Source organism: Puma concolor, chromosome A1 (genome assembly GCF_028749965.1).
Source record: "Puma concolor isolate L17-30 chromosome A1, mPumCon1.1.hap2, whole genome shotgun sequence".
NCBI classification, from domain to species: domain Eukaryota; kingdom Metazoa; phylum Chordata; class Mammalia; order Carnivora; family Felidae; genus Puma; species Puma concolor.
This window is the reverse complement of record NC_141667.1, coordinates 25,554,754-25,578,137: the sequence shown is the minus strand read 5'-3', so window position 1 is coordinate 25,578,137 and position 23,384 is coordinate 25,554,754. Positions and strand designations below refer to the sequence as shown.

Below are 23,384 nucleotides of genomic sequence, written 5' to 3'. Positions count from 1 at the left end.
CCTTCCCTTTGCCTCTTCCTTGGGGAGTTAGTATAATACTTGGGATTTTGAACTATCTGTGTACAGTACTTGGCCTTGAAATTTGATAGAAGATTGGAAAATATTTTTTGAGCCCTCTTTAAATATTAGGTTTGTTTGCCATTCTAAGGGTTGAGAAAGAAGCTTCCATGTTTTATTGGCATTTCAGAAATTTCTGCCCATAGGAGAAGGAATTTTATAAAACACTATCCTAGAATTGATAATTACTTTTGTAACCAAACACTGCACATAGTTTTGTATTTATTTTCTTCTCATGCAGCTACAAGAGCCAAATACTGATCGACAACTTATTGAGACTTCTCCAGTTCTACAGAAACTTACTGAGTTTGAAGAAGCAATTGGAGTAATTTTTACTCATGTTCGACTTCTGGCAAGAGCATTCACATTGAGAACTGTGGGATTTAACCATCTGACCCTGTAAGTTAGAATTGCTCGTGTAATCCCAGTGTGACCATTTAGACAGGAAGTCCCAAACCTTTGCTGCATGCCTTTCAAAGGAATTGGGATTTCAAACATGTTTCCAGGAAGGTCACATCAGGAGATGGTGAGTAGCCAGACACTGGGATATGTTCCAATACAATATTTTTGGTTTCATTGTCGTGCATCTTATTTCTTCGTAGAGTAGAAGAGAAGCATGAAGGAAGTAAAAATTTTATCTGTAAAGGGATAGATATTAAGTATTTTAGGCTTTGCAGGCCATGTGGTCTCTGTTTCAGTGATTCAACTCTGCTCTAGTAGCATGAAAGCAGCCATAGAGAAAATGTAAATGAATGAGCGTGGCTGTGTCCCAATTAAATTTGCAAAAACAGACCAAGGGCTGAAATTGGCCCTCCACCCTAGCTCTAGATGAGTGATTTGGAGATGAGCTAATGTAATAATTAGGAAAATAACCAAAATGTTATTTTTTTGCATGTTTTTCATTCTGTTTTTGGCTTCTCTCCCCCAAATCAAATATTCACAGCTATCTTTAAAGTGTAAAGATTTAAGATTCTTGTCATAGATATTTTTTTTAGTGTCCTTAAACTGGATTCCAGATAGAGTATATATTTCAATAAAGAAGTAAAGATTTAACAAAAATCTTTTCTGGACCTTTTTGCTTTATTTCATCTGAATGGGGGTTCTCTGTGCAGATAACAATCTGTACTATATTTTTCAGTTGATATTCCTTAACCTCTGACCAGACACCATTTACCAATCTTTATTTTAGCAGTTTTGTAATCCTAAGATGGTGCTCACTTTCTTCTTCAAGACCCAATCTATATTGACTCAGATCTCTCCTCAATTGAGAGGCCTTAGGGACTTGTATTTAATTTTGTGCTTTAAAGCAAGGTGAATACATTGCCTTTTAAAATCATGTCTTTTTAAAAATTCTGTTTCTTTTTTTAATAATACAAATGCCTATTGATCTCTTCTGCATTGATGTTGTTTTTTTCCAGAGGCCACAATCAGAGGATGGAATTCCTAGGTGATTCCATAATGCAGCTGGTAGCCACTGAGTACTTGTTTATTCATTTCCCAGATCATCATGAAGGACACTTAACTGTGAGTTTGTGTTAAATCATTCCCTCCAGTAAGATTGCTATATAATAAAGTGAAGATTGGAAGAGCCAGATATATATTTCTGTAATTGATTACTTAATTCTTGGTGACGTTAGCATAGTATATGGCTTTGTTCATTTCGTTATGCAAATTGTATACAAAGCAGTTTACGAGAAGAACTCATTTTATACGTCTTCGTTAATGGTTACCTACTCTGTGCAAGACATTGAGCTAGGCTTCATGGGAAGAGCAAATATTAGTTGACACCAATCTATCCATAAGGAGTTTAAAAACTATTAGCAGCAATGAAAAATGTAAGGCAATAACTGCAAATTGTCTTTCTCTTTTTGTGTGTGTGTATGTGTGTATACGTGGTGTATATGTGTGTTATATGTGTATGCATACCCATACATGTGCACTATGAAAAATAGAAGTAAGTAATTGTAACTAAATGCAGGAAAGAACCATATGGAATATTATGAAGAGCATAGGTAAACTGCTGCACTTGTGCTGTTTAGGAAAAGATCAGCTTTCTTGTATCTGTGATTTCTAAGAAGGCTTTGTGGATATGATGATCTTTGAGCCTTTAAATACGAATAGGATTGGGCCATTAGGAGTTAGTGGGAAGAAATTTTTGTGCAAAGACACACCACAACATGGGCATACTGAAATAAGGGCACAACCTGAAAAACCAGAATAGAGACACAGTAGGGAATGAGTTTGGCTGGATCCAGGGTGGAGTTGAAAGGGACGTAGGCAAGGTTTGATTTAATGAACAAAGTGAAACAGCCCCCATTTCTCTCATTTTTATTTTATTTTATAAAATTGTATTGAGCTTTTTTATTTGTTGCATACTGTTTTTACTCCATGAAACTGATCAATAATATATCTGGAATGGTGAACAAAGCATATCTGGAAGCCCCTCTAGAGTTGGGCATTGAGAAAACAAATACATTCCTGGGCCAAGAAAAACAGTAGTATGCTCTAAGATATTTTGTTAGTGTAGATTTTCTTCTTTATTATATTGAAGAAATAATAAGTCTTTCATAGTTTGCATCTCAACAATTTTTTTTTATTATTATTTTTTTTTAATTTTTTTTTTCCCAACATTTATTTATTTTTGGGACAGAGAGAGACAGAGCATGAACGGGGGAGGGGCAGCGAGAGAGGGAGACACAGAATCGGAAACAGGCTCCAGGCTCTGAGCCATCAGCCCAGAGCCTGACGCGGGGCTCGAACTCACGGACCGCGAGATCATGACCTGGCTGAAGTCGGACGCTTAACCGACTGCGCCACCCAGGCGCCCCTGCATCTCAACAATTTTTATGCATGTTTTGCTTTGAATAGAATTGGATCTTATCTTTGCAACTGTGAACACTGGAAATAGTTTATGTGAGACACAAATATTGGAATTAGGGAGAATATGGTGATTTAACTGTGTTTAGATATAATGTCTCAGTGAAATTTCTAAGCCTAGCAAAATGTGGTCTTTTATTCACTCACTCAGTGAGCATTGTGTTCTTACTATGCCCCATGTACTATTATATGGGAAATCAGCAATACACTTCTTTTAAATTTAACTTAAGGGGCTCCTGGGTTGCTTACTTGGTTAAGCATCTGACTCTTGGTTTTGGCTCAGGTCATCAGCTCATGGTTTGTGAGTTTGAGCCCTGCATCAGGCTCTCTGCTATCAATGCAGAGCCCACTTCTGAGCTTCTGTCTCCCTCTCTCTGCCCCTCCCCCACTCATGCTTGCTCGCTCACTCTCTCTCTCAAAATAAATAAATAAACATATAAAAAATAACAGTCTGATGACCATTTGAAGTTAACTACTTTTGGATGGACAAGGAAGTATTTTCCTCTTGAATTAATATTAAATTCTGAAGAAAATAGGAGTATTTACCAGAAATAAACTAGTGTCTAGTGTCTTGTTCTACATTAGGGAATCAATAACTGCTTGTTCAGTGTCTTCCATTAGGGAATAGACTTCATAGCTGTCAGAGTATCTGGTCGGTCTGAGAAATTACCAAACCAAGCCAAATGGCTTGAAGTAGTAATTCATTTTTTGGCCACATAGAGGCCAAAATGTAGAAAATGTATGACTTCAACACACGCATTTACCCTTGTATTTCTGCAGAATTAACTGTGAACTCTTGGGTTTTGTGGCGGTGGGATGCTATAGACAAGTTTACTGCTTCCTATCTTGGTCATTGCACACATGTACACATTGAACATATAATAAAACCAAAACTCAGAAAGGCACAAGTCCTGCCCAAGGTCTAGATGAAGGTAAAACCAGAACTAAAGACTCCAGTTTTATGTTCTTTCCCGAAGTGCTTCAGTGCCATAACTATAGTTTTATCTAAAGTGTGTTTATCAGCCTTGCTGTCTTAAAATTAGAGAATTTTTGAATAGCTTATTAGAAAGATGTTAAATGACAAAATTATGATATGACGGTTTTATTAACTATATTCACAGAAAGCTTTGGTAGAAATCGATAGGACTGACAGATCTGCTGGCAAAACAAAGATGATCTGTCATCAGTTGAGTACATATTTTAAAAGATATTAACTCTCATCGGTGCTGCTGCAGTTGCTCCCCCCCCCCCCCCCCCCCCCCGCTTGAAACACTGCCCTTTGCTGGCTTCCCTGTGACACTGCACTTCCTGGTTTTCCTCTCACCTCCTTAGCCATATTCTGTTAGCCTCCTGTGCAGCTGATGAATATTCCAGCAACTGAAAGGCTCCCTCCCAGGCCCTGTCTCTTCTCATGAGAGCCTCTCCCAGACAGTCTTTTCTGTGTCCACACCATCAGGTCCCCTCTAGGGGCAGTGATGCCCACAGGGACCTCTTCAGTCCTACTTTTTTTTTTTTTTTTTTTTTTTTGTCTAAGCTGTTGTGGCTGCCCTCTCAGCGTCTCCACATGTCCAAGACAGAATGTATGGTCTTCTTGCACCTGGGTCCTCTTCTAGTATTTGCTGAGTAACCGAATGGCAGCATCAGCCAGCTGGTGTTGCAAGTCAGGAATCTAGGGATCATCTTTGATTCCTCCCTCCACCCATTTCCTATATTCTAGACCAATCACGAGTCCTGATGTCGTTACTTCCTGAGTAGCCACCTCGTCCTCATCACTTAAATTCTCTCAACCAGCCTGTCACCTGGACCACTGTAGCAACTTCTGCATCACTAGCAAAATGGTACAGGAATATGCTTGACAAAGAAACCCCATTAGAAGAGGTGGCATTTATTAAATTGCAAAGGATACAATCTTTTTTTTTTTTTTTTAACATTTATTCATTTTTGAGAGACAGAGCATGAGCGGGGGAGGAGCAGAAAGAGGGGGAAACAGAATCCAAAGCAGGCTCCGAGCTCCCAGCTGCCAGCACAGAGCCCAGTGTGGGGCTCCAACCCACGAACCGTGAGGTCATGACCTGAGCCGAAGTCAGACACCTAACTGACTGAGCCACCCAGGTGCCCCACAAAGGATATGATCTTAAGGGTGTGTTTATACCAAGCACTAGGCAGTGCAGTGTGTACAGATTTCCCTGAGATGTTCGCAGCTGTCTGCAGAACTGGCCTTTGCAGCTGTGTGCTCCCCCACGGTGCGTGTTGTCTCAGCAGAAATCCTTCAGTCGGCCCAGGTTTCAGGCCTGTTGACAGTGTCATAGCTTCCTCATCCTGTATCCTTCCTGTATACACTCCTGCCCCCACTCAGTGATGCATTCTCATGCTGTAGCGGTGGCTGGCGTCTTTTCACAGCAGACCTCCTGTGACTGTGCTCGCTGTTCATCTTCAGTTCACTTTGGTCATTTCTGTTATCTCCCCAGCCTCTAAATGTTGGAGTGCCCCTGTTCTCAGACCTCCTCTCTTTTTCTCTTGGTTTCTTTTCTGAGTAATCTCATAGCTTTGAATACTTCTGCCTGTACCTCTCCCCCTAACTCCACTCAGGTCTTTGTATCTCCAAATACACTTGACTACCTAGATGTAAAGATATACTGGAATCCCTAGTTGGATTTCTCTTAGGCCATCTCCATGGCCAAAACAAAACTGATTTTTCACCCCAAAACCTGCTTTTCTCTAGCTGTGCTCCATATCAGTAAGGACTGTTTCATTCTGTATTTGCTCAGGGGGAAAACCTTGAAGTCATCCATAACTGTCCTCTTTTCTTCATGCTATACCTATTAGCCACTAGCGTCCTGTTGATTTTAATTTAAAATTTTGTCCAGAACGTGACTACTTTTTACCAGCTCCACTGTTAACTCCCTGGTCCAGGCTACTGTTATCTTTTCCCTAAATTATAACCATAGCCTCCCAACTGGTCCATCCCCCCTCTCGCCCCCCCACCCTCCCGCCTCCCAGCCCTCAGTCTGTGTTTAGCACATCATCTACAGGGACTGTTTTATTTTTTTTTTTTTTTAAATTTTTTTTTTCGACATTTATTTATTTTTGGGACAGAGAGAGACAGAGCATGAACGGGGGAGGGGCAGAGAGAGAGGGAGACCCAGAATCGGAAACAGGCTCCAGGCTCTGAGCCATCAGCCCAGAGCCCGACGCGGGGCTCGAACTCACGGACCGCGAGATCGTGACCTGGCTGAAGTCGGACGCTTAACCGACTGCGCCACCCAGGCGCCCCTACAGGGACTGTTTTAAAAGGAAGTCAGATTACAACCTCCTTGGTGAAAAACCTTCCAAAGATTTCCTGTCTCAAGGGTAAAAGACATAGTTGTTACCTACAAGACCCTATGACCTGCCTCTCTGATGCTGTCTCTGTCTTTCCTAGACTCTTCACATTGACTTCTGTGCCATTCTGCAGGACACTAAGCAAACCTTTGCCTCAGGGTCTTTGCACATGCTGTGGCTAAATCCCCCATCTCCTTCAGGTCTTGGTTCAAATGCTATCTTACTAGTGATGCCTTTAACTTATAGTGACCTCTTCCCCTTGTCCCTAGTCCCTGTCTCCCAGCCTGAAACCTCATTTCCATTTTCTCCTTGGCATTTTCTGTGTATTTTACTTGTTTACTGTCTTCTCTCATCAGAGTATAAACTCCTTGAGGGCAAGAGTTTTTGTCTGTTTTCTTCATTCCTGATTCCCTGGGTCCTTGGGAGTTGGTATATCATTGTTCTGCAAATATGCTCAATGAATGATTGTCATATCCTAGTCCAGCGGTTTTTGTTTATTCTTTGGATAGTAACTAAAGAGTAAGCAAGGCCCAGGGTGCCTGCCCAGCTGTCCACCTCATGTCACATATTCTTCTTTTCATTGTGCACCTCTATGCTGGCCTGTTTTGTGTTCCTCCAAGCCCCCTCCTGCCATCAGGCTTTGCATGTACTGTTCTTGTTCTGGAGAATATTCTGCTTCCAGCCCTTATTCCCATCTGCGTGGTCTCTCCTACTCTTCCCTTAGATGTCAGTTCTGGCTTGACTTCTGGATGCAAGGAGAGCCTTCCTGGATGCCCTCCTGCCCACTCAGAATTCCACGTTCTTTTCTTTCCTGGCACTTTTTTTCAGTTTGCCTGTCCCACTAGCCTGGAAGTTCTGGGAGAGCATGTTTTTATTTATCACTGTGTGCCCAAGCCATACGGTAGGCTTTCCATACATATTTGATGAGTAAATAAAAGAGAGTTTTGTGGGCAGCTAAGTTGTACAGAGAGGGAAGTAGCAGTGGCACTGGAGGGAAAAGTGGCATGTTGTCTTATGTGTAAAGAAGGAGGCTGAAAACTTATTTATGAATGTCTAAAGATTAAAATTCATTTAAAATTTTGTTGAAGATTACTTGCTACAGTTGCATTTGTATGAGGGAAATAGCAAATTATTCATTATTGGATTAAAGAACATACAACTACATTAATTTACACTGGGAGGCATTCATTAGCTTTGAACCATTTCTTTGTACACTTGTTTTACAGAGAAGAAGGACAGCTGAGCAAATGAAATGGGAAGTTTTGGATGCTGATGGGGAAAAACATAGTGTTGTAGGAGTTGGATATTCAAAAAGTCCTGCGTGGGAAGGAATATCAGGCATATATAGTTGTACTAGGATGACTGAGGTTCATTTCATAGACTGAAGTATTTGTTGTTCAGGGTAGGGATTAGGTAAGTAGTGAGAGGGTAACAAAGAGCGTTAACTCAGACCAGATGCCTGTCTTGTCACACTTGGCAAGTTTCAAACCTGCATGTTGTTCTTCCCTCTAGATCATTCCTCCCTCTTAGCCTTTCCTCTGTGCTCCTGAGCTAAAAATAGTTGTTAACCCCATACCTACTATGCGCAAGGTACTGTGCTCATTTGTGTGCGTCAGTGAGGTGAAGGTGCAGAAAATTCTGTTTACTTTTAGAGGAATGCTTTGCAATAATGAGAAAGCAAGGGTTACAAATAAAAAGTTTGAGAAACAGTGATCTCATCCCTCTCTGCTGCCTCCAGACAGCACTAAACATAAATCATTTGGACAAACACGGATCTTATGTACAAGATCTCTTTGAGAGGATAGATTCCACAGCCTCCTATTTGAGAATTTCTCTGTCACTGACATAATTTGCCTCTTTGTATCTGACCTGCATTTTGCCTGCTAGCATTTGTGTACCTTTTCTTTAGTTATCATAGGAAATGGAGACCATCTGGCTACTACTCTTGGTATAATAGACCTGTGTGGCACATCACTGTCACTTTTAATAATATATTCTGCGTTCACCCCATGCTCTTATATTAAAGCCCGTAAAATAATAAATCACAGTCTACTTATTTTACACTAGGTGGCCCTCTTTGGTTGCTCATGTCCCACAGCTGTCACTTCCTCTTTAGAATCGAGAGTGAATACAGAAGTTGAAGGAAGAATGCCAGTATGTTTCTTTGTTTGTTTTAAAGCAGTAAACCTTTTTCCTATTAAAAGTTAAGTTTAATTATGAAAGACTGCTGTGCTGAGATAATAAAAAACATCCTGGATTCTCAAAATCAGAATTCAAGGTGTGTGATATTTATACTGGGCCTGCCATTGCATCAGGAACTCAGCCATCTTCTCAGCTTCACAGAGAGTCCTAACTCCATCTTCATTTTTTCTCTTGATCTCAAGTATAATTTGTGGGGCACCTGGGTGGCTCAGTTGGTTGATTAAGCATTTGACTCTTGATCTTGGCTCAGGTCATGATCTGTGGTTTGTGAGTTCGAACCCCAAGTCAGGCTCTGTGATGACAGCGTGGAGCCTGCCTGGGATTCTCTCTCCCTCTGCCCCTCCCCTGCTGGCTTACAGGTGCACACACACTCGTTCTCTCTCAAGATAAAACTTAAAAATTTTTTTCAAATAAAATTTTGTCTTTTGTGGGTGGGGTTTAAAGAAATAGTTTTTAAGGGCAGCCTACCACTTGCTAAAATGGAAAGCTTTGAAGACAATAAGTAGACAGGCATCTAGAACATCTGTGTTGAAGAAAAATCCAGAGGAATTTCTAGAACTTAATAGAACCCTTTTCTTGTAACCAAAGAGTGAGCTTATCTTTCCTAATAATGATGATGCTACTGTGGGTAACAATAGCGGCTAACACAAATTTCTTGTGTGTTTATTGCATGCCAGCCATTGCACTGTGATTCATTACAACCCTGTGCAGTAGGTACTACTTGCTCCATTTAATATTTTTTTTTTTTAACGTTTATTCATTTTTGAGAGAGCATGAGCAGGGAAGGGGCAAAGACAGGGAGACACAGAATCCGAAGCAGGCTCCAGGCTCCGACCTGTCAGCACAGAGCCTGACGCAGGGCTCGAACTCACGAGCCGTGAGATCATGACCTGAGCTGAAGTCGGACGCCCAACCGACTGAGCCACCCAGGTGCCTGCTTGCTCCATTTTATAGATGAGGAAACAAACTCAGAGAGATGTAGTAACTTACACAGGGTCACTGAGCCAGGAAGTGGTAGGGCCACAGTTGGAACCCAGGAAGCTTGCTGCCAAATGTTTTGCTTTTCACTATCACATCTAATGCAAGGCATTGTTCACAAAACACTCTAATAACTGTCTCAAGCTTAATTGGGTATTTAATATAATTTTCTAGCATTCTACTAAAAAATAAAAAGCAGATATTTCCTCTTTGTAAAATAATGATCTATAGCATCGATGTCGGCAGGTTTTCCAACCTGGTATCTTGCCCCATTCAAATCTGTTTGTCAGAACAGTCTTTCTAAAATCAAAAAATTAACCTTGCCCCTGTTCCCATTTGACACTTTTTGGGATTCCTCCTCCCCTACAGGAAAGTACAGACTTCCTTATATGACCTGCAAGACTTCCCCAGAGACCAGCTGGCCTCGCCTGCATCAGTGCTTCCCGACTCCGCTCTGGAAGCTCTGACCTCTCCTCCGGTCCCACCCAGTGATCACCTTGCTGTGTCATGGTGCCTTGTTTTGCCAAAGCTGTTCCCTCTTCCTGGAAAACCCTTTCCCAGCGTCTCAATCTGTTCAGGCTGCTACAACAAAATACCACAGACTAGTAGTATTTTGAACCACTTATGAACAATAGAAATCTATTGCTCACGGTTCTGGAGACTGGAAGTCCAAGATCAGAGTGCCAGCATGGTGAAGTGAGGGCCCTCTTCCAGGTCACAGACTCCTCCTTGTGTTCTCACAGGGGAGAAGGGGCTACAGATCTCTCTGAGGCTTCTTTTATAAGCTCATTGATCCATCAGTGAGGGCTCCACCCTCATAACCTAATCACCTCACAGGCCCCACCTCCTAATGCCATCATCTTTAGGGGTTAGGATTTCAACATAGGAGTTTTTAGGGGGCACGGACATTCAGACCGTAGCACCCACCCTCTGGCAGACCCTTTCCTTTGTTCAGTTCTGATTTTGTGTTTGTCAGAATCCACCTACGTGCACATGGCCAAGTTGTATCCCCAGAAATACTAATTCCTTGGTTCTTGGAAGGGGCCTGAGCACCAGTATCTCAGAAGCACCTTATGATTCTGATGTAACAGCCAGGTCAGCGAGCCTCTGCGGTGTTTTTACTCAGGGGTCAGGTCCTCCAGGAGGCCTTTAGGCTGAGGTAGAAAGGAGTGCCTCCATGCACCGTGACCTCTGTGCTGTCACAGCAGCTACCACAGTACATCACAATGGCCAGTTCGCGTGGCTTCCCTGGATAGTAGCAGCAATGGTGTGTCAATCATCTTGGGGTCTTTAGCTGTCAGCATAGTGCCTGGCACAGAATTGGGCTCCACAGCTGTTAACACTGATGAACTGCCATAACTCCAGGTGGTTTTCTGCCTTGTGACCCCACCTTGATTCCACTTGTTGGCAAACGGCATGATTCATTCTGAAGTAGGGTTCAGCAGAGGCCAAGGATACAAGCTGTCATTTAAAGAACTGCCATTCGGACTTTGTTGTTTAGGTAAAGAGAAAGTCCTTCTCATCTTCTAAATTTAAATTGACTCTAAAAATATGGATGGTTTATAGCTTCCTTCTTCCACACTGAGTTCTGGTTTAGGCTCTTAGTTTTGGCAAGAACTTGAAGATCACTTTCTGCTGGCCACCCTACTGCTTCAAGACCTGTCAGGGCGTATCTTAGGTGAAACCAGAAGCACTTGTTAGCATCCTCACTGTTTTCCTCCTTATCCATCAGACAGCATTACTGTATAATAGTGAAGAATGAGCCCTGACTCTGGAAGGCAGCCGTGGCAGTCTGGTAACCTGAGATGTATGGTGTTTTGTGTGTGCTCATGTGTTCATTAGGCTTGTTGATTTTGAGGCCTGAAATCTCCGTATAGGCAACCTAAATTAGAGTTTTGTCTTCTCACCAAAGCATATACTGAGAGAGAACCCAACTTGCTCAGCACAACCATATTTTCAAAATAGCCCTTCTATTCCCCCTGTCCTCTACTTTGAGAACTGCCTCCCCTCCACCTCCCAACTGGGAATCCAAATGAAAAAAGATCTCTCTCTTCCAGTTCAGTTATTCTGTAATTACAAGATATTAGGCTAGTGGGCCTTTATTGGTTGGGTCTTTTATTAACATTATATGGTAAGCCTTTTTAATTTTGAGCTTCTCTGTGGATATTAATTTTAATGAAACATTTACTATATTGAGAAAAAAGATAGAGTTGGGGGAAATAGGAGGAGGAAGGGGGCAGAGACAGGCAAAGAATAATAGTCTGTAACTCAGCAGCAAGCATGGCTTATGAAGATCAAGTTGTATTTCTACTTCATGCATCACTGTCAGGCAAATTAAGAACATATTGTTTCTTATTTATCTATTGTCAAGGATGCAATCTCAGGCATTGAGAATAAATCTTGATTTTCATAAGCTCAGTTGACACTGTGGAGCCACAGAGCATAAAACTTGCATCTAATAAAGTGCGATGTGGAATGGTAGGGGTGTGATACTAGCACAGCCCACAGCTGCTTCCTGCTCCTTGGCCCTGGTGTCACCGATTTTCCTCAGCAGGAAGGGATTGTTGTAATAGACCAAGAATTTGTTCTAGCTGTTGTAAGAAGAGTTCTAGCTTTAGGTATGTCATTCCCCAAAATAGTAGATTTGGGGATAATAATTACTTTCAGCTTCTGTTTGGTCCATCTTGGCTTCTACCTGCTTCCCTAGCCACCCTCCCCACCTTCCTCTAGTGAGTGGTTAGCGAATGCTGAAATCCTAAACCATGCTTGTTTTATGGGCACCTCTGTGAAGGGTTTGTTGTATAATTTTCATGCACTGTTTAATGTTATTGCTTAGGATGGTGCTTAGAGGACTCTTTGCTGACTAAAATTTCTGCTAGAATTTTTGTTTTGAATTCTTGAAGTTGAAATATGAAAATCATATTTTAATATAATTAGAGACAGTCTCAATTTGATAAACTATAACTCAGGATGTATTGCATACATTTTTAAAATAATAAAAGTAAAAATATAAATACATAATTGAAAGATTTTAAAATAATACTTACTAAAACATTACTTCCCCAAATCCTGTAATATATAATTTAACATCAGTGCTGTGAAACTTGAAGTTTATTTTAGGCTTCTAAAAATACTCCCTTAAAACTAATGTACAGTGACAGAAAGCAGGTCAAGTTTGCCTGGTAGGTGGTGCATTGGACTGATTGATTGCAGAGGGGCATGTGGAACCTATTTCAGGTGACAGAAATGTAGAATGTTGTCAAAACTCATCTAACTATACTTAAAATGGGTACATTTTACTGTCTGTAAACTATGCTGCAGTGAAGTTGACTTAAAAATTTTTTAATACTCCTTCACTTAGTAGCATTACATTTAATGGATGCTGTGCTCTTTAATCATAGTATAGTATCCTCCCTCCAACATAACTCACTGCTACTAAACTAAATAAACTGTTTAAATTGTCAGGTAAAATCCAGGAGCAGAGTAAGCTATTAAGGAGAAGCTAGAAGCATATGGAGTTTGTCCCAGCAGCCTGGGGATAGCAGTTGAGGACTTAAACCATTGCTTACCTTGGTGCCTCTGCCTGTGAAGTGGTCTCGGGCTAGTTGGGCCCAACACAGGAGCAGGAGAGAGACCACAGTGAGATGGTTTCTAAACGTATCTCACTTTCTTTTGGCCAGTTGTTGCGAAGCTCTTTGGTGAATAACAGAACTCAAGCCAAGGTAGCAGAGGAACTGGGCATGCAGGAATATGCCATCACCAATGACAAGACCAAGAGACCCGTGGCCCTTAGGACCAAGACCTTGGCCGACCTTTTGGAATGTGAGTCTTAGGAATAGAGCTTTTCTCTTAACCTGCGGATTCAGAGTTTAAATCAGATGCACCCACATTTATCTTACTGCTCATTATTATTATGTTCTAACTAAAGAAACCTCTCTTCCATTTTAATTTTTATTTATGTATTTCTCCAAAGTTTATTAGAAGGAGGATAATTTGGAATTAAGATAAGTGAATAATGAATTTTATATTCAGTCTTTGTTCAGTGGTATCACCCCCATCCCTGCCCCTGCACCCCTCCATTCTACTGTTCAGCCATCACATTCTTTGTGTGAAACAGTAGCAGAGTGTGGAGATGGGTAATAGTGAATCACAGCTTTTTTTTGCCACCCAGCAGCCTTCATATAGGGGCATAGAAGAAAGAAGGGTAATTTATTCACTAAATACTAAAACTATTATCTGTTGTTTTAAATGAGCTCAAAGCTCTACGGACAAATGTTGTCATCTTTGGCAGTTTCTGATATGGTCTGGAAGCATCATAAATAATCCTATTATAGCTAACTAAAGGATTTTACACATCATTTTATTGTTTCTGATACTACTTTAAAATAAGTGGACCAATCACTGGGCCTTGGACCTTTTTTTTTTTTTTTCTTCTTAATATTATAGTATTCTTGACAGTTGGAATTATATACAAATATTAAAGTCTACCATGCAAAACCAGCTCATTTACAAAGTGCAAAGGCAGTCTAAGGAACTTAAAAGAACTTTTTCAACTAAAGAAAAGTAACTTAAAGATTAAAATTACAAAAAAAATTGAGTAATCAGTTTTACTGGAATTTTTTTTTTTTTTTTCCTCAGTGAAAGCTACTTTTATACCTTCCTTTAAAAACTCACTGTTTCTTTACTTGGTTACAGTACCTTTTAATGAAGTTATCTTTGGGGTCACCATTTATTAATGCAAAGTTTGATATATTGTTGTATTGTCATTAAGCCCAGTATTAAGTTTTTTTCTGGGCAGATTGAGTCTATAAATTATTTCATTTCTGTTCATGAAAGGTAACATAGACTATTGTAAATGGCTAGTCTCCTCAGGATTGGTGTTGAGGATGGCAGGCCCCAAGAATGTGCTCATTCTGATGTCCTATCTAATCTTCAGGTTTTCTTCTGATTTGTTATTAACACAGTTGTGTTCCCAGATACCACTTTTTCCCTGGCATATAGTAGCATTTTGTGTATCATTTTAACTATTTATTTAGCCTTTAACCAAATGTAATTTGGTCTTTGTACCCTCTGATTTTTGCATTTTAGTCACATCTATACTATTGCTTCTAATACCAGTGATGGTGATTCTTGTTTTAAGAAAGAGGATATGATAATTCTAAAAAATAAAGAGTGTCTGGCAGTTGAAAACCTCATTACAACATTTCTTAAAAGTCTGGGTTTCGTGATCTTTCTGGGAAATGGCGATAACATTGTGGTTTTATTTTTTAATGTTCTTCTTCTCAGCATTTATTGCCGCGCTGTACATTGATAAGGATTTGGAATATGTTCATACTTTCATGAATGTTTGCTTCTTTCCACGATTAAAAGTAAGCTCATATAAAATATATATTAGTTCTGTGCCTTACGCTCGGTGATTCCAGAGCCCATTACTAAATACTTTCTGGGGACTTGCTGCAGGAGTTTATTTTGAATCAGGACTGGAATGACCCTAAATCCCAGCTTCAGCAGTGCTGCTTGACACTCAGGACAGAAGGAAAGGAGCCAGACATTCCTCTGTACAAGTAAGTACTCGTTCCTGCAGGCGTTGGCTGCTCCGGGGTGATCATGACAAGGGTCCTGCACTGGGACTTCTTTACACTGACTCTGGGCCCCACATGGAGTCTCTCTGGGCATCTCCGTGTTTTCATTCTAAGTAAAGTAAGTAGGTCACCTTTGATTATCGGTGCTTTGTTTGTCTTCTTTCTTGTAACCTCTGCGGGGCCATGCATCTAGATTAGAAGGTTGTGCTTCTTTCTCACGGTATTTGGGTGTCGGTCCCCACTCCGCTTTGAAGCCTTGTTGGCCTTTGTCCCTGTTGCCTGACAGCTATGCACTCTGTCGGGCAGTCACTGTGAGAAACAGGCGGCTCTTCACCGCCACTGCGTTATTCACGTTTGGAGTTTTTCTTCTTAGAATGTGTGTCACACACTGCCGTGTAATTTTGAATATCTTTAGTGACAAATCGTTATCCTTTGAATGGTAGCCAAAAGTCATTCAGAAAGAATGCAGATCACTACACACAAGATACTGGTTTTGATGAAAACAGGAGATTTGACTCTGACGTAGAGTAATTATCTTGAGACTCTCATACATTGATTCAGAAGGTGTTTTCAAAGAAGAATTGCAAAAGGGGAGAATTATCAAAATAGGTGGATTGCCTCCCCAGGTATTATGTGGGTGTATGTTTTGAAGGATGTTTAAAAATCGAATTTCAGTACTGGTTTACCTCCTGTCCGGGGACACACATGGTTGCAAGCACGCACGTTGGTGCGAATGTTCCATATGGAATAAAAACCCCTCTCTGTGGGCTCTCTCAGACTTCAAAAGGAGAAACACCAGAGTGGCAGGGGGAATTTTAATCCTTTCTTATGTCTTTATTTAATAGTCACAACACGTTACAGGCTTTTTCGCTAAAAGAACTGAGGCCAAGAGAAGTTTGAGTCACCCCACAGCAAGCCACTATAAATTGTCCCAAGAAGCTGTCACCGCCAAACAGTTTCCTTTCCTTGTTGGGAAAAATCCCCAAATGTTTAGAAATAGCACTTTAATATCTACCTAATAAGCATAATGAATATCCAAACCATATTACATGAAAGGCTGAAGCTACTTCCTCATCAAAGTGATAATTAAGGTTCAATAAATAAAATGAAGACGATAAACTCGTAGCCCAGGCCTGATTACTATAATAAGTGCCACCTTGAAGAAGCCATCCGTGTGCTTTCATCCCACAGAATGTAGAAACACAAAGGAAATGACTGCTCCCTTCTCATAAATCCCCCGGATGGAAGTACATAGTGAGCTTGTTCTTTTTCATCAAGATGATGGGGTTGTTTTACATATTTTTTTCAAGATTACTGTGTTCATTCCATTATCTTTGTTGGCTACTTTCAATTTCCCTTTTCCATAAAGTTATCAGTTTTACTGCGTTAGAAATCTGCACCATGTCATTAAAACCCAGAATACCTGGCATTTTGTGTTTTGGCAATTGTGTTGTGTACTTGGCATCATAGCAAACCTCTGAAATGATCTCAGGTGTTTCAGAAATTAAATACATCTTCTGATCTTTTAGATAAGATACCAGACATTGGGAAGAATTCATAAAGGATGAAACCATACAGATGTGGCTTGAGGTGTATTGCCCAGATACTTATCATTTTCAGTTGTGATTAGCACTGAAGAACGGTGAACAGACTGAAATAGTTACCTTTTCACTGCTGAAAGTTTGTTAGTTTTATGATACTTGGAGTATACACACTTAGAAATTGTTCAAAATATCTTACACTTCGGTGCTAGCCTTCAGATACTGCTTATAATGCTTTGGGGAAAAAAAATATGAAAATCCAGTGTAGAATTTTAAAAAATTTCCTACTTTAAAAGCTCTCTCTATATTTGTTAGTTTAGCAAATAAACTTACTCCTTGAATTTTCTTGTTATTTTTACCTTTCTCTGAGTGGTAAGTACATGTTTTTTCCTAGAGTTATATATTACCAGTAACAATTAAATAACACTTTACCCTAATTAAAGTTCCTTTTTTTCCTTTCAGGACTCTGCAGACAGTAGGACCCTCACATGCTAGAACCTACACTGTGGCAGTGTACTTCAAGGGAGAAAGAATAGGCTGCGGGAAAGGACCAAGGTACGAGAGAAGATACTTTTAATTTCTTTGAATGAACATCCTGTGTGTCTGCGAAGTCCTTACTTGGTACTTCCAAGCTCTCTGCAGTCTGTCTTTCTAAACTCCGATTATAGAATGTTAAAGGGTAATAGCAAAGTGAATCCCAAGGATTAGTGTCCCCACCGAGCTCAGCCCCAAACTTGAGATTGGCCTTGGACAGTGCGAATACCGTTGCATAAGGGACTTTGGCTACCTTGAGAAAGCCACATTACCTGGTGCGCAGGTAAGTTGTGTCCAGTTTTAGTTACCCAACATTGCTGGGTACCCAACATTGTTGCAAGTATCTTATGGGACACGTCGTGCATGATAACAGCCATTAGACATTTGATTTCTTGTCGTTATTCATTTGAGCTTTGTTGGAAATGCTTACATCTCTCAGGTAAAAAGAGTTATGTATATTATCATCTTTCTTTGAACCACCTAATTTATATCTTAAATTGAGAAGTGATTAGAAGTCTGTCTATACATATATTTTTTTCTCTTTGCTTCTTTAAACTTTATGCTGAGGATGTTTAAACTTAAGTAAGAAATACTTCAGACCTAATATGGAAGGCATTTTATTACAGTATTAAGTATTAAAGATGGGGGAACAAATAACTTAAATAGGCTTTGTGCAAATAAATAATGTTCCTGCACGCCCTTGTGTATATTCCTGACTTGTACAATTCAGTATGTGACAGAAGTAATCTGATAAAATTTTATGCAGCGAACATGAAAATCAGCCTGAACAATTTGTAGCCGTAGCTTGTGTTTCTGAAAAAAATCTTTAAACTGCACCTTACCTTTATTTTATTTAATAGTATTCAGCAAGCGGAAATGGGAGCAGCAATGGATGCACTTGAAAAATGTAAGCCTGTCCCTTTTTCTAGAATTGTATGTTCATAATGTATATTTTATAGAGAGAAAATGAGGAAATGTAAAAATGGTAAGTACTGATAAAATGTGATCTTCTTTTCTTCATAATTATTCTCCACATAGAGTGTAGTAGAGTATAAGATATGTATAAAATGGGTGAAGAATTTTTTTTTTTAAGTATTTCCAAATGCTTTTTGATTTTCATTTTCCTTCTTTGTGTGGAGTTCCACTCTTGACGCAGGGAGCCCGTGTGAACAACCTAGTGTATTTTTTTCTGCATATTTCTCTATATTTCTAAAATCTTATATAAGTGAAAGTTTTTTCTTTTTAGTTTTTGGCCACTGTTTTAGTAGAATGATACATTTACATACTTTTCTGCATCTTTCTGTTCTTACTCAATAACATCATGGGCAGCTCTATAGGTGGTAGGGTGTAGCCCCAGTTCTTTCTTTCTTTGTTTCTTTCTTTTCTTTCTCTCTTTCTTTCATGTTTATTTTTGAGAGAGAGAAAGAGACCAAGCGTGAGGGGAGGAGGGAGAGAGAGAGAGAGAAGGACACACAGAATCCCAAGCAGGATCCAGGCTCTGAGCTGTCGGCACAAAGCCTGATGCAGGGCTTGAACTCACGAACTGTGAGATCATGACCTGAACCGAAGTCGGATGCTTAACTGACTGAGCCATCCAGGCACTCCCCCCAGTTCATTCTTTCTTAATAGCTGTGCAGTATTTCGTGCTATGGATTTGCCACATTTTATTCACCTTTTTTAGTTTTGGTGGACACTCTTTCTGGTTTCTTTTTTGAATCACTGTTGACGATAAATGACTGTATATTGGTCCTTTTAGTTCTGTGAGATAATTCCCAAGAGTGGGATGGCTGGGTTGAAGACACTGCAATTACATAATTGGCCATGTAGGAAATTGCATAGTCTTTTGTAAATTGAAGGCTTAAATGCAGAGGATTTTCTTCTGAGGTACCTATACTTACTGTGCTGCCCAGCAGAACCTGTGAGCTAAACATGACAGTGCAATTCTATTACGCTTCAAGTACTGGTACCTGCTAAGTGTGGGAGAGAGAGCGCAAAGTGGGGGAAGCTAGAAGTGAAGAGGCCCAGGATTCTCAGCTGTGCGACATTCCGGGAAAGGCAAGAGGGCCAAGAGCCAAGTGGAAATCAGCAGACAGTAGCTTCCTCAGTGTGGGGAGGGAGGAAAAGTCAGGGGCCAGTAGCTAGTATTTCCAGGTTCCAGTGTCCATGGAATCTTCACTGAAAGTTTTAAGTTAACTCTGTTGGGAATTTTTTCATTCGTTATATACAAAAGTACAATCACATATTGAGATAAAAGTAAGATTCTGTTTTCTACCTATAAGACTGTTAAAGGTTGTCTTTGGAGCTTTTTGTTTGCTTTTAACAATAACACGGTATTAGAGAGATGGTCTGTTCTGAGACTGACCTCTACACATATACTGGTAGAAGTGAATTGTTTAATAGCTGGAAAGCAATTTGACCATCTGTATCTGGTCCTTAAAGAGGATCTTTGATCCGGAGACTTCATTTCTAGGAATCAAACCTAAGGAAACAACTGGAGTTATGAGCTAAAGTTCACATGCCATGATGATAGTGACAACTTGATTTATAATAGTCAGAAAATAAAAAAGTAAATCAAACTGCATGTTTAACAGTAGGGAAATGTTTAAATAAATAATGGTATATCCCAGGGATTGGCAACCTTTTTCTGTAAAGGACCAGATAGTAAATATCTTAAGCTTTGCTGGCCATAAAGTCCTGTCATAATTACTCAACTCTGCCATTGTAGTGGGCAGGAATGAATCATATGCAAATGAGTGGATGTGTCTGTGTTCTAATAAAACCTTATTTACAAAAACAGGTGGTGGGCTGTATTTGGCCTATGGGCAGTAGTTGACCCATTCTTGCTTTACCCAAATGTAATATTTTGCAATCATTACAGCAGTATTTTTGAAGAGTAATGGTATAGAGAAATGCTTATACTAGGATACATTTAAAAACAAAAGTGTACCCATAAAAACGTACCTATGGTATTCTCTCCCAAAGTAAGGGTGGGTGGGGAAATGATGAAGTCTTCATGTGTTTATGTAATATATACACATTTACACTGTGTATGTATGTGTGTAGTATAACTTTACTTCTTAGGGAACTTAAGGATATATTCTAAAAGTTTATCAATGGTTACATCTGAGTGGTGGGATCTTTTTAATGCAAATTAAGTTTTAGAATAGAATTTACTGAGGAAGGTAGGACTCATTTTGTAGAAACATGCTTTATAGCTTACTTTTATTTATTTTATCTATCTTTTTTTAAAGTCCTTACAGTGTGTGAAACCTGTGTTTTATATCATACAGAAGGTCAACTTGATATCATTTAGGGAATTGGATTTTATTCCTGCTTTATTTCTAAAATACAGATGTCATTATATACGTCTTTTGTTCAAAATCAGCCAGTGACTTAGATATACATCTGATTCACTGCTTGCCTCTCAGATGTTTTTCCTACCACTGTGTTCCTGTCCCTTCTCCCACCTGGGGCTGAGGATGAAACACTATATAAAAAGGGGGGGGGGGAAATAATTTAGGAATTTGCTGTCTATTTGTATCCACTTTAATTAAGCTTCAACTTTAACAAAAAATAAACTTGCTCTTCCCCAAACATGCCGTGCTCTCTCTCCCACATCTCTGAATCTTCATATTTTTAAATGTGACATAGGAGCTCTTGTATAGAACGACCCCTTACTCAGTTAGGCAGGACAGCGCCATTTTCCCTCTGTGTTACCAGATATCCCGGGTGGCTCTCATTCATGCACACATCCGTTTGTGATGTTTGTGGTTGAAGCATATAAGTGTTTGTTGACTACGTGTATACAGTGACTTTTTCCTTATTCCATCCTTGATTTCTTATCCCATCTCTACACTTGTTATATACCACAAATGACAGCTGAGTCATAAAATTTTTAAATCTTAACCAAGGTTTACACTGTGTCTGACACTCTTGCACAGCGTCAAATATCAAACCACTTGTAGCTTAAACTATACCACTGAGTGACCTGTTTCCTTTAACTAAATAAAAATGCTCTACCTGTGTTGCTTTTGCTGACATAACTTGGGGTATCTCATGGTAAACTTTAAAAATAGAATTGTCAGAAATAATGACTTAACGCCATTTGTCCACCAAATCTTTTTCTTCTTTTCAGAAACTTTAATTCTTGGTAACTAATGGTGTGATAATACCTTTATTTGTATGAAGCTTTTGGTTTTAACTTTGCAAAAATATACAGGTCCATTTGACTGTATTCTGTAATCTCTCCCTGACAATCACTTCTTACTAGGAGAACTGTGTTAAAACATCTCCTGCCTACCTGGAACCATTCTGAAACCACACATCTGTGTTCTAACATTTCTGTATGTTTTGGTGCCTTTGATACTCAAGTTCATCTCAGATATTGCAATCTAGAATTAGGGGTCCTGGTGCAGACTTCCACTGTGTTTCTGAATGATAAAAGGGTAAGGGAGCCCACCGAGCAGTTGCTTGCCTCTTGCCTTAGAATATGCAGCTCTCCATTTCCCTTGAATGTGTGTGTGGTTAGTTTACATCATTCTTTGCACTAGAGGCTACCCTTTATTGAGTATAAAATGTATCTCCTCGTGTCAGATAACTTTCCCCAGATGGCCCATCAGAAGCGGTTCATTGAACGGAAGTACAGACAAGAGTTAAAAGAAATGAGGTGGGAAAGAGAGCATCAAGAGAAAGAGCCAGATGAGACTGAAGACATAAAGAAATAAAGGCGGGCACGGAAGTGGTGGCGTATTTACTTGCTTAATAACTGTGACTGTTGCCCATTGAGATCTAGCCTAGTTTTCCTACAGACAATGAATGAAGTGTGCCCATTGAAATAAAACACAAAGTCAAAATCGCTCTTGTTGTTTTACTGATCTAATATGCTGTTTTTAGCTGGATGGTCTTTATTACAAAGTATTTGGTTTCTCTTCTGTTTAATGGAAAACCTTACTTTGGTGGATGTGCATACTCCCTTTTATTTTGTTCTTTAAACAATAAAATTCGAAAAGCATATTCTATGTGGAATAGATCATGTTTTTCTATGGCTGTCTGAGATTGTGTCACAAGACTTTGAGCTGACAAGTGAAAAATTCACCTCACTAGATATTTGGGCTACACTCTATTAACGTCTATACTTTTGGAAATCGCTGGATTATTAACTAGATTTTTCAGCTTTCATCTGGATGTTTATCGTCTTCTCAACTGCAGAAATTGAACTTACCCCTCATTAAGCAGTGAATTCTTTGTAGAAGGGATCCCTTTAATGTTTAACTGGCTAGTGGGAGTGGGGATAGACATATATTCTTTGAGTCATCAGAATAGGGGAGAGATCACGACTCTAAGCCAGATGACACTTTAAATCAGATACTCTAACTCTGGGGTCAATGGATGCTTTAAGAAGTTTATAGATGGACTTAAAGGAAGTCTCAGAAGCTCCTGAAATTGTATTGGATTTTGTGTCTATCGGGGGGAGTTGGGAGTGGACGGGGGGGCAGGATGAGGACCTTGTGGCTTTCATCAGCTTAAAGCGGTCCCTGCAATAATGGGCTAACGTTACATTAAAAGGCATGACATTTTAAAAAAAATGTTATTTTAAACTGAATATCACTTGTTTTTTATTAATAAAGGCAAAACCTCTTCTTTAAAACAAATGTGTTTTCATTCATTATTTTGGCAAATACATAGTGAATGACTACTGTGTATCAGGTATTGTTCTAGGCTCTGGGGCTACAGCAGTGAACAAAATAAAACTCCCTGCCCTCAGGGAGCTAATGTACTAGTAAGGAATACACACAATAGACAAGAAAATAAAACATAGGTCACATGGTGGTGTAGATGATGGCCAAAAATAAAGCAGGGAGGTGGGATGGGTGCTGTTTTCAATCAGGTGGTTCATGAGATCCCTAAATGGTTGTCATTTGAGTTAAGATCTGAAGAAGAGTGAGTGAGCTTTTCAGGTATCCGGAGAGTTTCTTACTTACAACTATTTAATGTTACATATGCAAGATTGAAAATTTGGGGAATATATTACTTTTATTAGCAGGAGAAAGAAACATATGCTATTTTGGAAATTCTGTGGAGAAAGTAGGAAACATAGGCAGAAAAATAAATCACCCATGATTCCATCACCAAGAACTTTTGTATACTGTCAGACCTTCTGTATATAAACACATGTACACATTATGCACTCAAGTATGCCTTAACAATTAGATACCATACATATGGTTTCCATAGACTTCCTTTTTCATTAACTAATACATCATGCATATCTCTGTGTTGAATCCACATTTAC

The 23,384-nt window shown here is 39.6% G+C and overlaps 1 protein-coding gene across 7 annotated transcripts in view; it reads left to right on the top strand.

The window, feature by feature from the left end:
* DROSHA (drosha ribonuclease III) overlaps positions 1-22,105 on the top strand; it is a 127,871-nt gene extending 105,766 nt beyond the window's left edge. For all 7 annotated transcript variants that reach the window (XM_086676407.1, XM_086676417.1, XM_086676419.1 and 4 more), the window contains 8 exons: positions 299-456; positions 1,476-1,581; positions 13,116-13,257; positions 14,722-14,804; positions 14,896-14,999; positions 17,021-17,113; positions 17,953-17,999; positions 21,686-22,105. In XM_086676407.1, coding sequence (XP_086532533.1) covers positions 299-456; positions 1,476-1,581; positions 13,116-13,257; positions 14,722-14,804; positions 14,896-14,999; positions 17,021-17,113; positions 17,953-17,999; positions 21,686-21,816 — 864 coding nt within the window. In that variant the 3' untranslated portion in view covers positions 21,817-22,105. The remainder of the gene's footprint in view (positions 1-298; positions 457-1,475; positions 1,582-13,115; positions 13,258-14,721; positions 14,805-14,895; positions 15,000-17,020; positions 17,114-17,952; positions 18,000-21,685) is intronic.
* The last annotated feature ends 1,279 nt before the right edge of the window (positions 22,106-23,384 follow it).